Below are 15,645 nucleotides of genomic sequence, written 5' to 3' on the forward strand. Positions count from 1 at the left end.
GACAAGGAATAGATGTGGGTTTATCAATTGTATAATTTGATAAAATGTTATATATCTCTCAATGCAATGTCTCTAAAGTATACTTGATAGCATCTTCAAAAATGTAGTAGGTAAATTCAGTGGGTAAAGATATTTGCCAACAATCCTGATGACATAAAATTGATACCTAGAGCCTATAACGTAAAAGGAGAGGACTAATTCCTCCAAGTTGTCCTCTGATATTCATATGCACACTGTGGCACACACATGCACACACACACACACACATACACACACTCTCTCTCTCTCTAAATGAATGTTTCTTTTTTAATCTTTAACGAGAAAATAACAGGCTCCAAAACTGTATAAGAGATGTGGTTTCCTTGCAAGGAAAGAGACTCTGATGTATTGTTTAAATATAATGCATTTTATTTATTCTTTGATAATTTATACACACATACAATTTATATTTATTATGTACACTACCACTCTGCACCTCCAGTGCTTCCTGACCACCTGCCTTCACACCACCTCTCTCTCAACTTCAGCCTCCCCCTTTTATATACCACTCACTGCCTTCGGTGAGTACTGCCCGTGCTATCTGTGTGTGCATGAGTGTAAGCCATACGGGGGCGTGGAGGACCTACTCTAGGCAACTGTGTAAGAGGTGAAGAGAACTTCTCCTTCCTTCCTCCGCAGCCACCAGCTGTCAGTCTCTTTTCCTCTGGGTATGGGTCTTAAATTTTCAAAGCAAATACATGCTTAATTTCACCTTTTGTTTTTGTTTTTGTTTTTCAAGACAGGATTTCTCTGTGTAACAGCTCTAGCTGTCCTGGAACTCTCTCTCTCTCTCTCTGTAGACCCGACTGGCCTCGAACTCAAAAATATCCTCCCGCCTCTGTCTCCCAAGTGCTGGAATTAAAGGCATGTACCACCGTCACCTGGCTTTTAATTTCAACTTCTATAGAAAAACAATTTATACATCCACCTTCTTTAGATCTGTTCTAATCGGTGTTTAATATAGTAACTTTAAAGAATCTATTTAGAAGAGAAACAAAGATTTACCATTAGTATTAATAATAAATTGTTAGAAAAATTAGTCCGAACTTTGAGCCTTTCATAGGTAATAATGAAAATTACCATTTTTTTTTTGTGACCTAGGAGCTGTGAAGGAAGAAATATCCGGTACAGAACATGCAGTAACGTGGTAAGTGTGAGCTTCTTTGGTTGTGAGATTGTAATATATAGGCCCTGGGCTATCTTAAGAAGCTTAATGAATCCTGGATGGGAAGCCAATCAATTAGTAGTTCACAAACAATTATTTATCACACACTATACTGATTAACCAATCCTTTCTAATGTTCCTCGATACAGACTTTTAATCCTTCAACCAGATTAAAACTAGCTAGAATGTTTCAAAACAAACTGCATTCTCTCCCGGCTCTGTCTTTTCACATATAGCTCTCATGAGAAATGAGGCAGAGGAATGATTTTTTTAAAAAAAAGAAAGAAAAAAGAAAGAAACCACTTGGAGTATCATGAAATAACATTAGTTAATCAGATTCAGGTTTGCTGAATGCCTTCATCTGTCCGGCAAATATTTAATGCCGGCTACGTGTGAGGCACTGTGCTAGCACAGGGAGAACTAACGCGTGGTAACTGCCCTCAACATCTGCAACGGAGTATGGGGTGGGGAGGGGGCGATAGATGGACACATAACCTCATTTCTGGGCAAACATGACAAACGCCAGTAGGGATAAAGTTGTTTGGGGATGACAACAGAGAACTCCGAAGGGTATTAAAAGGAAAAGACAGAGTGAGCTAGTGCTTAGAAGGGTATGACTAGTCCGTGCTGCATGTGAGGGAGATGACAGTTACTCTGAGTGAACGCCGTGGGGCCTCTTTGCAGGCAGACGCGTTTAAGGATATTCTGCACAATCATGTTAGTAGCTTGTGTCTGCCAACATGCAGGAAAGAGCTGGAAGATATGTTAAAGTCATATCATGGAGAGCTTTTGAGTGACGGCCTCTAAGTTTGTGGGCCCAGTGGATGCAGGGGGCAGGGCTCTGAATTGAGGATGGGGTACAGGGTTTCACCTTCAGAGAGTTAAGTTCTGTAGCACTGGCCGAGTGGCACCGGATCAGGTAATATTTGGGAGGGACAATGTGGAGGGCTTAGCCTAGAGGAAATACATCCTAGATGGATGAAAACTAAGGTCACGCTGCATGAGCAGACAGGAGCAGACAAGCATCTGAGTTAGGGTGGAGATGGAGCTAAGGAAGCAAAGAGGTAGGCAAGCCATGAGAGCTTAGCTGACCCTAATCCAGCTGTTTGGGGGTGGGACACTCTTCTTCATTGTTTGCTTGACTGTCACTCTTTTACTTAGACTCAGTTGACATGTGCCTTCCTCAGAGTGGCCTCCTGAACATCTCTCCTGATGCCACTGTCTTACCTCTCAGCTCTGCTCCTCACAATAGTAGCATCTTTCAACTTTTTTTAAAAAGACAAGCTCTCACTATATAGCCCTGGCTGGCCTGGGACTTGCTATGTAGACCAGGCTACCCTGAAACTCACACAGATGCTCCTGCTTCTGCCCCTCAGATGATAAGATTAAAGCTGTGCTCCACTATACCAAGCATCACTCAACTTTCTTTACAGAACTTTGCTCTACTCAAATTCGCCTTACTGGGTCACTTGGGTTCTGTGTCTGCAGACTCAACAGAGGCGGGAACCCCATTGATTTTCTTCAGTCTGTCGTTCCTGGGGACTAGAACTGTTAAGGAACACATCCAGCTCACCATGGATATTTGCTGAATACAAAATGAGTATTCAGAATACTAGATGACTGATGAGAGCCAGTAGCAGAAATAAAACAGCTTTGGGGGCTGGAGAGATGCTCAGGGACCGTTAGGAGCACTGGATGACCTTCCAGAGGACCTAAGTGTACTTTATGGCACCCACATGGTAGTTCTTAACCATCTGCAACTCTAGACCCAGGGGACACAATCTTCTCCAGGCCTCTGTAGGCACCAGACACAAATATGGTACACAGACATGTATGCAGGCAAACATTTATACACGTACAATAATAAAATGTTTTTTTAAAAGAAACGACAGTTGATGACGTTGTTGGGGCATAGATACATTTGATCTAGGAGTATGGGAAAGACTGAGTAGCAAGCTCATCTTATAGGATTCTGACATGGAAAGAAGTGTCAAGAACTTAAGCCATAGCCCTACAAAATAGAAAGCACAAAGTTTGGAAATAGGAAGGCAGCATGTTAGGTAGAGTATGAAATTGTGAGGGAAGGGATTTTGGGGCCTTCTTAGGATGTCAGTATCCATATTTTTTGGAAAAGAAGAATGTAGAACCAAATATCCACTGTGAGAGAGGTAGAGGAAGGTAGCAGAGAATCCAAATGTTGTTTTAGGAGGAAAAAAATATTGCCAAGAGTTTAAAGAATGAAAGAAGAAGAGGCCAGTGGAGGAGTAATGCTCATAGTTTATTAGGAAGGAAAGAAAGTTGGGATAGAATTTTTAAAGCATACTAGTGAAGAAATGGGGTAGATGGGCATGAGCTATTTATGTGGGTCTATTTTGTACTGCTGTGACAGAACGCCACAGGCTGCTAGTTTATACACATTCCGGGTTCATTCAGAACGTAGTGCTGAAGACTGAGAAGTTCAGGATCTTGTTTCTAGAATCTGGCAAGAACAGTTTGGGTAAGTCAGAACAAATGGACTGAACTAATCCTTTTTGACATGAACACAACTCCTCTTAATACTGTAACAATGGCAATTAAATTGCAGTATGGCTTTTAGAGAATATTCCAATACCAGCATTATTTCTATAAAATGTGTAAAAGAAACATCTCATGGGTAGATTCAAAGGAGGCTTGCTTGCATCAAAAATGAGACATCTGAGGGCTCTTGTTCACATGCAGAGTGCAACTTATTCTACATATATAAGGTTCTGGGTTCAATTCCCAGCACCACAAATTCACATTTAAAAATGGCAAAGCTGAATTGAAAATGAAAGATAAATGGTGAGGTGAGGAGGTGAGGGTGAGCTGGATGCCATCACAGTTCTCCACAGAGGGAACAGGTGACAAATCAAGAATAACTTTGTTCTTATAAGATAGTTGTGAAATGAAAATGAGGACGTGAACGCAGTCCTGAATTGGCCAAGGTGCGGATCAAGCTCAGTATAGACCTGTTGGGCAACAGAAGGCTGGTCCTACAGAGATGAGGGCTGCCAGGGCTTGAAGACTTAGCAGAAACACCGAGAAACACTGAAGCATGGACACTGCATGTGAACGAAGGCTCCAACATAGATGACCGAGTTAAATCAGTAGAAAATGCTCTGTAGTGCTTTAAATGCCTGAGGAGAGTCTTCAGGAAATCAGGGGTGACCTTGAGGCATAAGCATAATCATTCCATGGAAATCTTTGAGTGTCTAGACCCTTGTTTCTATTCAGGATAGAAGATGTTGGATAATACAGTGTACATCATTGTCATCTATACTTTCCTTCTCACACACAAGCATCATCCACTTGTTGATTGGTTAAGAAAAATGCAGATTTTACATTCTTTAAATGGAATTGAGGGCCTCTGTTTAAATAATGGTGTGAAAATGCTTGGAATAACGGATGTCTCTGCCTTCTAAAAGGCTAGGCTTGCAACCAAAACCCCTTGAAATACCATGAAAAGATCTCCTGATGGAAATGCATATATGTGTATTGATTTCCTCTAGTCTCCCTTTCTTGGCAATACTATTGTGGATGATAGCTTTTCCTTTGTTTTTGTTTGTTTATTTATTTTTTAAAGGATCATGCTATGATTCAATTCTTCTTATCTTCCTTTATGCCTTTTGAGTGTGTAGGCTAGTAAAAATGGCCTGGGATGAACTCTGTACAAGAATTGCCAGCATCTTCAGCACCAGACTGTCTGTCCTATCCTTAAAGCTCTTCAGAAATTTCCATAATTTCCTTACTATTGTTTTGAACACGTTTTTGGGCTGATGTAGGCTGACTCTGACCTCAAATCACTTGCAACTTACAGTGTTACACAAGCCCAATTTTTACAGCTTGGAGAACCAAACTGATACTGATTGCTTTATGAGCACCTAGAGTCTTCAGATAATTGAAAGATTTTTCTTCTTGGATTTTGGCCGTGGCAGAAGAAACAGTGCCAATAAATAAACAAATAAATAAATAAATCTCCTAAGAACAGCTCATTTTCCATACTCACACTCCTACTTGTCAACTTCAGATGTTTAGGACAGTTCAGCTGAGTTTGGTAACTCAAGAGTCCCTCAGGTCAGCTCTTGGGGATACACGTTTTCCCTCGACAGCTTTCTGGGATGACACTTCTGAACCACTGTTTCTTCAAAAATTCAGCTCCTTACTATTTTTGGTAGAGCTATAGCTGTTAAGTTCTACGTATTTAAAGAATCTAGTTCCCCAAAGCAAGATGAAGAGTAGAAAACATTTCCAAATTTTTATGACTTTCTGAAAGAAAAAAAAAGCAAAAACAAAACAGCTCAAAGACATTTATAAATTGATTGCCAGGACCCGGGGAGGTGGCTCAACAGTCACGAGCATTTGCTGCTCTTATAGAGGACAGAGGTTTAGTTCCGAGGGCCCATGTCAATTGGCTCACATCTACCTATAATTCCAGATCAAGAGGATCTGGTGCCCCCATCTGGCCTCATAGGCACCATACACGTGTGTGCATACACATACACAGATACACACATGGGCGCATGAGTAAAAATAAAATAAGTGATGAAACATGTCAGTACAGATGCATCAAAGTCCCTGCAATGTTTCCCAAGTTCTCACAGCCCTGGCTTTAGCTGAGCCCAAAGCCTTTTCATTCCTGCTGTGCCTTAAATTTAAATAATGAATGTTCTTCTGTGGCTCAGGTAATTGAACAGTTGCTCAACAGTTGGTGGTGCTTTTGGGGGGATGTTACGGAAACCTAGAGAGGTGTGGCTTTCCTGAGAGAAGCACCGGGAGCTAACTTTGAGAGATTATAGCCCCCTCTCACTTCACTCTTTTTACTTGGCATGTACTGCTGGAGATATGATCCCTCTGCCTCATGTGCCTGCCACCATGCACTCAATTTATACCACACCACCTCTCCTACCTTCCCCTCGCCCCCGACCCCTATGCCTGACTCTTGACTCATTCCTTTGGAGCTATTCACTGAAGTGAACTCTCTTCTGTAAGTTGCATTGGGTCCTAGTTTATTGCAGCAAAAGCAACTAATGTAGTCCCAAAGAACGCTGCCCACAAATAGTGCCCATTTAATGGGCAGAGACTAGTTTCTAAGAAAGAAGCAAGGTCCTCCTTGGAAGACAAGACTCAGACCACTTGAAAGAAATAACAAACGGAACTTGCAAACCACTTAAGCAAGATGTTCAGGTCTCAGAGGTGCCTTGTATCTCAGTGAGTCCTGGACATTTTGGAGCTGGATTTTTATTTAAACTGAACCTCAAATCTGAACCCTTCCAGCCCAACTCAACATTTTAAATTGATCCCACAAATATTGAGAAAATTCATTTATTATTTATAAACTCTGGTCCCCACTTTCTTAGTTTCTGCACAAATTGAAATTTAGGAAATGGTGGCCAAAGTTACCAGCATAATAGGCCAAGGTGCTTGTGGTAGGTTTGGGTGTTCTTCAATTCTTTATTAAGACTATATTGTCCCACTGAAACATTTTACTTTCCTTAAAACAAAAATATTTATTGATGTATAAAAATTTTCAGCTTTGGATACATGGAGAAGCAAGATCTGATTCTTCTTAAGCTTTTACTATAATGAAGGACTACATTAGAAACATGCTAATGACTTTTTAAAAATAGGTCTATGGGAATAGCTCATTGACAGAGTGCTTGCCTCCTATTTATGAGGCATTGGGCTTTACACTTTCCAGAACTATAGAAAGAAAGGAGGGGTTTAAGAGGTAGAGGAAAGGAGAACAAAAAGGAAGAGAAGAAGAACATCAAGTTGTGACCAGTGCTATGCAGAAACTCAAAGAGTTGGTGGAGGCTTCATATTTGGATGATTGGAAAAGCCTGCTTGAAGGATGACTTCTAAGCCACAGAAAGAAATCAGCGATGTGACTTTCCATGAAGACTGCCTTACATTGAATACATAGCGAAAAGGTCCTGAGGTCCAGAAGACTGTAGTATTGTCAAAGCGAGAATAGCCAGTGTGTCTAAAGCCTACTGTGTGAGGGCAACAGGATTGCAAACCAAGGCAAACTAAGGTTTATCTTACTTGGAAGCAGCTAGATGATGCAAGACACTACCAGATGTTTGTGTTTTCATCCAAAGTGTCTGGAAAAACTTAAGCAGAGGAGGGCAGAATTGAACTTGGGATTATGACAGACAGACTTTGCTTCAGCTCACCCTTGAGAATGGCAGAAAAGTATATGACTGGGAAACTTGGCAAAAGTTTTGCTGAGTGTTGGTGGTTGCTTGGGATAGCATGGCACAGTTGGGAAGGTTTGAAACGTATTCTAGAGATGGACTTTCTCTAAGCTCTTTTGCCTCATCCTCCATTTAACAGGCTCCTCTTCTATGGTCTCCAGCACTGAGGCTGTGGAATATATTACAGACAGCATTTTTTTCAGGAGACAAAGATGTCAGCTCTTATAGCCAGAGAGAACACAGTGACCTTGGCAAGTTTCTAACTTTCTGTGAGCTTCTGCTTCTCCATCCAAATGATGTGAAAGTTGAACCAAGAAACCTCATACATTCTTCCACCGCAAACTTTTGAGTTCTTATAAAGTGTAGGTAAGCTGTATGGGATTTGGATATGAATATAGATCAATAAAGATATCTGTGGTAGCACACAGTCAATAATACTTCAGTGAAAGCATTTACAGCCAGTAATAGAGAGCCAACATAGACAGTAGATGTGGAGTTCTCAACTTGCTGCTGTTTAACTATCTATTTAATTCATGTCTTTGAGGCTGTGAAAGATCATGGAATGCATACAATTGTTAATGGTAAGATTCCCTCTTGGTCCATATGTCCATATTTTCTCATGCAAGGAATAAAGTCACATAACACTTGCTGCTTTATATCCAGGGTCAAATGTAAAATTCCCAAGGAATAACAGCTCTGCTGTAGGCCTTTCTTGGTCACATTTTGAAACCAACATTGGGAGTTCCTAAGAGGGACATATCCCTGCAGTCTGGAGAGATGTAGTAAAATCTCTGTGAGAGTCAGAGTCTATGCCCTGGGTCATCCCATCCCAGGCACTCTAAGGCAAGGAATATGTTAATGTTCTCCTCATCTTGTTACAGTCCTTTTATGACATTTGTCATCCTTGTTCTGGGAGCTGAAAGTAAGATGTGATGTCGCTTGATGAGGTCATGGGTTTGTTTACTTGTTCTCTTTCACTCCTTTCCTTGTGCAATCATATATGTCACCAACATCTGTTTAATTCCCAGCTCTTCTTCTGCATTGGAGATTCTAGGAGCTTATTCTAGGGAATAAGAGTCTGTAATGAAAGATAAAGCCACAGACACATAACTGAATAAACTCTGATATGCACTGTCAGTGTGGAGGTGAGCACAGGATGGTATAAAGTCCCTTCAGAACCCCATCTGATTATTTCTTCACATGTGCACATGGTACCCAGGGCTGTGCCTAACACCATGCTTCCAAAGCTGACCCCAGAAGCAGAAAACTCAGAATTGCCTTAGGACATCTTGAAGAGGAAAACACAGCAATACCCAAGATCCACTGAGCAATATAGAAACCTCGCAAGCACTTTCTTCTCTCTATAGCATCTTTTCTTTTAATGGAGCATTGGCTTTCACAACAAGAGTGATGAATAACCAATGCCAGATGAAGAGTATCAGCGACACTGTCTGTCTTATTTGGGGCTACAATTGCTATGATGAAACACCATGATGAAAGCAACTTGGAGAGGAAAGGGTTTATTTGGCTCACACTTCCATATCACTGTCCTCAGCAAAGGAACTCAGGACAGGAACTCAAACAGGACAAAAAACTGGAGACAAGATTTAATGCAATGACCATGAAGGAGTGCTGCTCACTAGCTTGCTCCCTATGGCTTGCTCAGCCTGTTCTCTTATAGAACCAGGCTGCCATCCCACATATGGCCCCACCCACAATGCACTGGGCCCTCCCATATCAAACACTAATTAATAAAATGCTCTATAGGCTTGACTACAGCCCAATCTCAAGGAGGCATTTTCTCTCAGTCGGGGTTCCCTCCTCTCAGATGACTCTAGCTTGTGTCAAGCTGACACAAAACAATCCAGCACACTGCTTGATGTGATCCGCACATAGAGAAATGCAAGTGATTGCATTTATTAGTAAGAAAGGATGAATTATGAGTGAAATAAACTATGGGTTTTTGGAGCTATATGCGTTGCTCTTTCAAGTTGATACTGAATGATTAGGACACCAATATTTAACAAACTGCTTGGACCTACCTACTTATGAGCGAAACTGATGTGTCTTCCTTTTGCCCTATGAGTGTCCCTAAAAAGTCATTACTAAGGCATCAGTAGTGCCGGGAACAAAATTTGAATGCCTGATGAATGAATGCCATCCTCAGTAAACAGTCATTGGAGTGGATCCTTTAAAGTTGAGAGGGAATGGGTTTCAAGCTGCAATGAGAGAATGATTTTGAGAAATGAGACAGGATTCACTAAACAACTCCAACTGAAACCTGCCATGCTGCAGGCACTCTGTCTGAGCACTGGATATGCTAGGGACAGAGAAAGATGAACTCCAGAACTGCACAAAGCTCAGAGTGGACTGGTGAAGACAGCGAGTAAACATTCACACAAATAAAGAAGACAAATTGTCCCCCATATTTGACCACATCCCCTTGATGGGGAAGCCCCGTGGCACTAAGAGGAAGGATAACGGGCTATCAAGAAGAGACTTGATACCCTATGATCATATGGGGGGGGAGGAGTTCTCCCTCAGTCACAGACATAGGGGAGGAGAATAGGGTGAAAGGAGGGAGGGACGAATGGGAGGATACAAGGGATGGGATAACAGTTGATATATAATATGAATAAATTAATAAAAAGAAAAAATAAAGAAAACAAATTTAAATGGCAGAGGCTATGAAGGAATAAAGTGGGATGGTGTGGTGGAGATGGACGTGAGGAGGCCGCCGTGCATGGGTGGTCAGGAAGTGCTCTCTGAGGTGACATTGGAGACTAGTTAGTATGTGTGAAGGGCAAGGCATGAAGGGGGCCTAGATTGCTTGAGACCCTGGTGTGTGGTTTTATGAGGTGCAGCACAAGGCCTATTGTGGGGAAAGAGGTGAGATATTTATCCGAGCTGAAATCTGGACTCACCCTTCAGTGTTATTTATAGGGGCATTCCTAGCCGCTCACTCAGGGTGATGGGCTTCGTTGGGAAGGGAGGCTGACAAAAAACTAGCTGCTCTAACCACCCACTCCGTGTTTCTCCTCTCCCAGGCTGCAAGCCAGCCCTTCTCAGGCAAAATATATAGAAGGCATGGAGGGATTTCTTAACCTCAAGTACAAAGTGTCTTAAGTGGGAAGGAAATTCTGAGGGAAAGAATGTTGGTTTCCTCCTAATAAATGCTCAGGATCCCCACCTACCAGAGGGGCTTCCAAGGTTACCCTCAGCGTCCTGGCTGCCTCTCCCTGCAGCTGACTCACTCTCTCCAGCGGGGACCAAAGCAATGTGCTTCTCACAAGACCTATCCGTTCTTCATGCCTTGTCCTGGGCAGTTGAAAATAGGAAAATTCCCTTGCGCTGATATCATCTCTGAGATCAGTCTAAATTGTCTAGGATATGACCTCTTTGGGTAGGCTTAGGCAGTGGTTCTCAACATGTGGGTGGCAACCCCTTCGGGGTCACATATCAGATATCTCCTGCCAATCAGGTATTGACCTTATGGTTCCTCACAGTAGCAAAATTACAGTCGTGGAGTAGCAACAACATAATGTCATGGTTGGGGGGTCATCACAACGTGAGGAAGTATATTGAAGGGTCACAGCATTAAGACGGTTGAGAGCCACTGGTTTAGAGCAACTTTGATCAAGATCTTTCGTCTTCCATCCCACTTCTACATGCACTTTGTACTTGGAGAGTCTCAGAGAGGACTTGGGTGTGTGGATCAAAGAAGTAGGGAGATGTAAAGGTCTCTTCTTTGTCATTGTGTTCCAGGCCAGCAGCCACATGGACTCACTGAAAGAGTGGGTCTTTCCTGAGCCTAAGCATTGTCACTACTAGCTATATGCTTGAAACAAGTCTATTAACCTTCTATAATATAATCTTTGTTTTACCACCTGTCCCAATACCTTGTTTGTTAATACACAAAGAAGAACGTGAATACAGTGTTTTTGGTAGTTTAAAAGTGGGAAAAAAAATAGAAGAGGGTCAGCTAGGAAAGCTAAGACACACCAACACCAGAATGCTATATAGTCATTTAAAAGGATAAAGTAGTGCTATATATACAAACCTATAAAGTTCTTCCACATTCTCCTAAGTTTGAAGAACCAAACATCTGTAGTGATCTAGCTTTAAAGCTCCCTTAAGTGGACCATATCTGCCTACGTGACCCAGCTGCAAGGCCCTGAAGGATAATGCATCAAACTGATCACAGAGATTGCTTAATGCTGGACAGGGGGAGACTGAGTGAGTGAAGAGACTCACTCACATTTCTCATTCCTCTGAGTGTTTCTATGTTTTTAGAAAGAAAAAAAATGTACGATTTCTGTCAGTTGTATAGTTTTAATAAGAAAATATTAAAAATAGATTGAAGGAAGTATTTTAAGTCCCTGGGTGAGTTTTATACTTGTTTTTGAAATGTTAAAAAAAAATCCTAAACCATGGGTTGTTTTTAAGGATCACAGAGGCAATACCTATGGTGTGGTCCTGGCCTCAGTAATGTTTGCTCTGCACTGTCTTCCCACCTGGAATGGGGGCACTTGTATCCTCTCAGCTGCATGTTGAAGTCCCAACAGCCCAGTAGGTAGAATGTAAGCATATCTGATGACAGGGTCTTTATAGGGACAATAAAGTTACATGGGCTCCAAGATAGTATGAGCAGTAAGGAGATCAGGATGTACAAATGCACACATAGACAGAGTAGAAAGAGGAGGGTCAGGAGGGAGAGAGAGAGAGAGAGAGAGAGAGAGAGAGAGAGAGAGAGAGAGAGAGAGAGAGAGAGAGAGAGAGAGAGAGAGAGAGAGAGAGAGAGAGAGAGAGAGAGAGAGAGAGAGAGAGAGAGAGAGAGAGAGAACGAGCCATCCCTTAGCTCAGGAGAGAAGTGTCAGAGCTCAGCAGTACTGCGGCCACCTTGAACTTGGACTTCCACTCTCCAGAGTTATACATGAATAAATTCCCAGCATTTAGCCAGCTTAGTCTATGAATTGCTATAATTGCTATAGTTGACCTACCTTTCTTTAATGTCCTCCCACCTTCTTAGAAAATGCTCTAAGGAGACATTTTTACTTCTGATCTTGAGTTTTAGACAGCCTTTCATATAACCCAGGCTGGCCTTCAACTTTCTATGTAGCTGAGGAAGACTGAATTCCTGATCTTCTTAGTTCCATCTCCCAGGTGTTGGGATTACAGGCATGGGCCAGGATGCCCAGGTTATGGCATTCTGTGGGTCAGCCTAGGTTTTTTCACTCATACATGCTGGGCAAGCACTCTGATAGCTGATCTAACTCCATACCTACGAGAGATATTATTATTATTAAAAAGTAAATTACTAGATCATTTTGAGACTCTGGAGATCAGATCAGCCTTACTCTGGCATCCTAGAGAATTTTTGGAATAGGCACACCAGACCTCATCTCTGGCTGAGGTTCAGACTTACAAAGCTCTTTCCTTTTAATGCAGTGCCTGATTTTTAGGTTAGGCGATCAGGTGCTTCACGTAATAATGGTTGGCTGTTCCTAGCCAGAAATTTACTGGTTTAGAATTGTTACATAGGCCCAGAATGATATCCAAGGGATTACTCAGTATGGACCATATGAACTCTAGCCTATTGCAAAGCCAGGGTCAATGTGAGCTGGTGACTCCACTAATTAAAGGACTTGACTTTCTGTGTGCCTTTCCCCTACTGGGCACTGGGAAGAAAACAATGTCCTTGAGGGAAAATATTTTCAACAGTGTTCCCTTTCCCTGGGTTGAGTCCCTGGCATAGATTATTATTACTACATTAGTATTATTTGTGGTGGAATCAGATAACAAAGACAAATACTTTTTTCACAAGAGAGCCATGATGAGTAACTTTTGTATTTTAGAGGAGAGCACCCCTGTCCAACCTGTGATAGCATCGGTATTAAGTAAGCTTTGAAGATCTTGAGAGTAAATTAATCTCTAACTGTGTGTACACAGTGTGCTGTGTGACAACTGGAGGTTGATTTTGGTTCAAAACACATCATTTCTTTTATACTGGTTAAACACAGAGCATTTAAAATAACGGTTGAAAATATTCACAGCAATTACTCTGGGAAAACAACCGTTGCGTTTTATGACTGTTTTATCATTTGTGGCATAAAGAAATAAACAATTTTTAATGGTTCACAGATTCCTTCCTGTGGCTATAGGACTCTGCTGTGCTCGTGGCTGGGCGGCTAGCCAAGTGTACTGGGTGCCCCCCATGTTCATGGGCTGCGCCTTCTGCTTTTCCTCTTCCCTCAGCCTTCTCCTGACTGCTCCCCACATTTCCTTTCTTTCTTAATGCTTTTTTGACATATCTTTATTGGACTCCTAATTCCCCACTTTTCCTTTCTCCTTCATGTGTTCTCAATTTTGTATCACTTCCCTCAAACCCAACCTCTCCCAGGAGAGGTCTGGTGTAAACACTGTTCTGTTGAAAGAACTCAGACTTGGTACAAACTCTGTGTTTGAGGTAAATCCCTCTAACATTTTGTAGCCTCAGTTTCCTAAATCATAAAGCAAGAATAACAGCTCTGCTAACATTGAAATGTTCCTTTATGGAGTGAGTGCAGTGGTGCAAATATGTGTATGTGCAGTGCTCAGTAAATTTTGGTTTCTTTTTTTTTTTTTTTCTTTTTTCTTTTTTGACATTTGCTTGGCAAAGATAAAGTAAGTGACAATCTTAGAGAGGGTGGGAACAGAAACCAAGAGAAGAATCCCATCAACATTAACATTCATAAAAACAGCACATTTTCTTCTAGAACACCTAAATCTCCCAGCTAAGGACAATTGCATTTCTATACTTAAATCAAGGTGTATGGAGAATGCCAAACAGCTACAGAATAGATAAAAGAGAATATATAAAGAGAATATATTGATACAACTGGCTTCTGCATGATGGCATCTTTCTGGTATATTTCCCCCTAAGTTGATCACACTTGATTTTTTTTTCTAAACATTATCTCATAGGAACTGTCAAAGGAGTGTTGGGAATGGCTCTGGGAGCAGCATGGGCTAGCTTTTCAAGAGTTGTATCTACCCTCTCACTCCTTTGATGCTGACCAAGAAGAAATCCAAGTGCTTCACTTGATGGTTGTGTTGCTTTCATGTGTTTTGATGCTCCTGTCAAGCATCTACTGTCCTAAGACTTTGCACACGAGCAGAAATGTTGACCCACTCAACCCCAGAGTTGGTTTCCTTTAATGCTACCAGATTGTGATACCCTGGCATTAATGTTCAGATAGCAGGTGTGCTTCCCGTTAGTAATAGTACCATGCTAACTGAAGGACATTTGCAGATTAAAATCTATCAGTGAAGCTTTCAAATGATGAATAGAATTCAAGGATGAATCCACCGTTCTATAGAATTAGACTATACATCATATTGAGGGAAGGTTTTATGAGCCTCATCAGCTAGCCAGTTCCATAGCCTTACACAAACAGCAATAGCTTCTCACTTGGTATTTGCCAAAAGGCCAAGAAGTGATGATGATAGCTTCACTATGCCACACCCCTCTTCCCCAAAGTGACAGATAAACCTGATCATATACCCCAGGGTCACAGATGTAGAATAACAGAAGGAAGGAACCCAGATACTGTTCATATCTGTTGTATGTCAGTCATGGTGTCTAATGGCTTTCACTCCTTAGCTCATTTAGTTCTGAAAAACTGAGGTGTACCTCCATTTTATTGATAAAGATACTGAAACATTTAAAGAGAAACAGCTCACACAGCTTAATGTGGCCCTGCCAGATTCTTAAATATCAAAGTCTGTGATCCTAACACTGTAAGACAAGCATGAGATGGTCTAGGCTAACTCTCATTTAGCAAAGAACAAAACTGTAATAGAAGAGGCTGTTAAAGGCCAAGCATATTTTTTTAAACAGCATATGCTTTTTAAAGAAAAGGCATAGTCAAGTTTATTGTGGTAATTACAGTTCCACCAGGTTAAAAGCATATGAACTGCTGAGAACTTTAAATGTGCAAATTAAATACAGGAGGGAGAGCAAATCCAAGAACCCTAGCTGAAAGCAACCCCACCTCCCCACCCCTGGTCTCATCCTTTTGCCTGTCAAGAAGATATAAATGTGTAAGTCAGCACTCCTCAGACTCGCCTTTCCCAAGTCTCCGTTTCTGGATTCCATAGGATGTGTGCTGGCCTCTGGTGAACCAAATAGCAGCTTGAAGCAGGGTCTTGACAGTGATTTAGAGAGAAATGACTACTGCCGCTCAT

General features: G+C 41.6%; 1 protein-coding gene across 6 annotated transcripts in view; it reads left to right on the forward strand.

The window, feature by feature from the left end:
* The window catches only part of ADAMTSL1 (ADAMTS like 1), an 888,380-nt gene that overhangs the window by 571,981 nt on the left and 300,754 nt on the right, over window positions 1-15,645 (forward strand). For all 6 annotated transcript variants that reach the window (XM_084779022.1, XM_084779023.1, XM_084779024.1 and 3 more), the window contains exon 4: window positions 1,141-1,186. In XM_084779022.1, coding sequence (XP_084635148.1) covers window positions 1,141-1,186 — 46 coding nt within the window. The remainder of the gene's footprint in view (window positions 1-1,140; window positions 1,187-15,645) is intronic.

This window comes from Acomys minous, assembly GCF_964271855.1.
Source record: "Acomys minous genome assembly, chromosome: 1".
In the NCBI taxonomy this organism is placed as follows: domain Eukaryota; kingdom Metazoa; phylum Chordata; class Mammalia; order Rodentia; family Muridae; genus Acomys; species Acomys minous.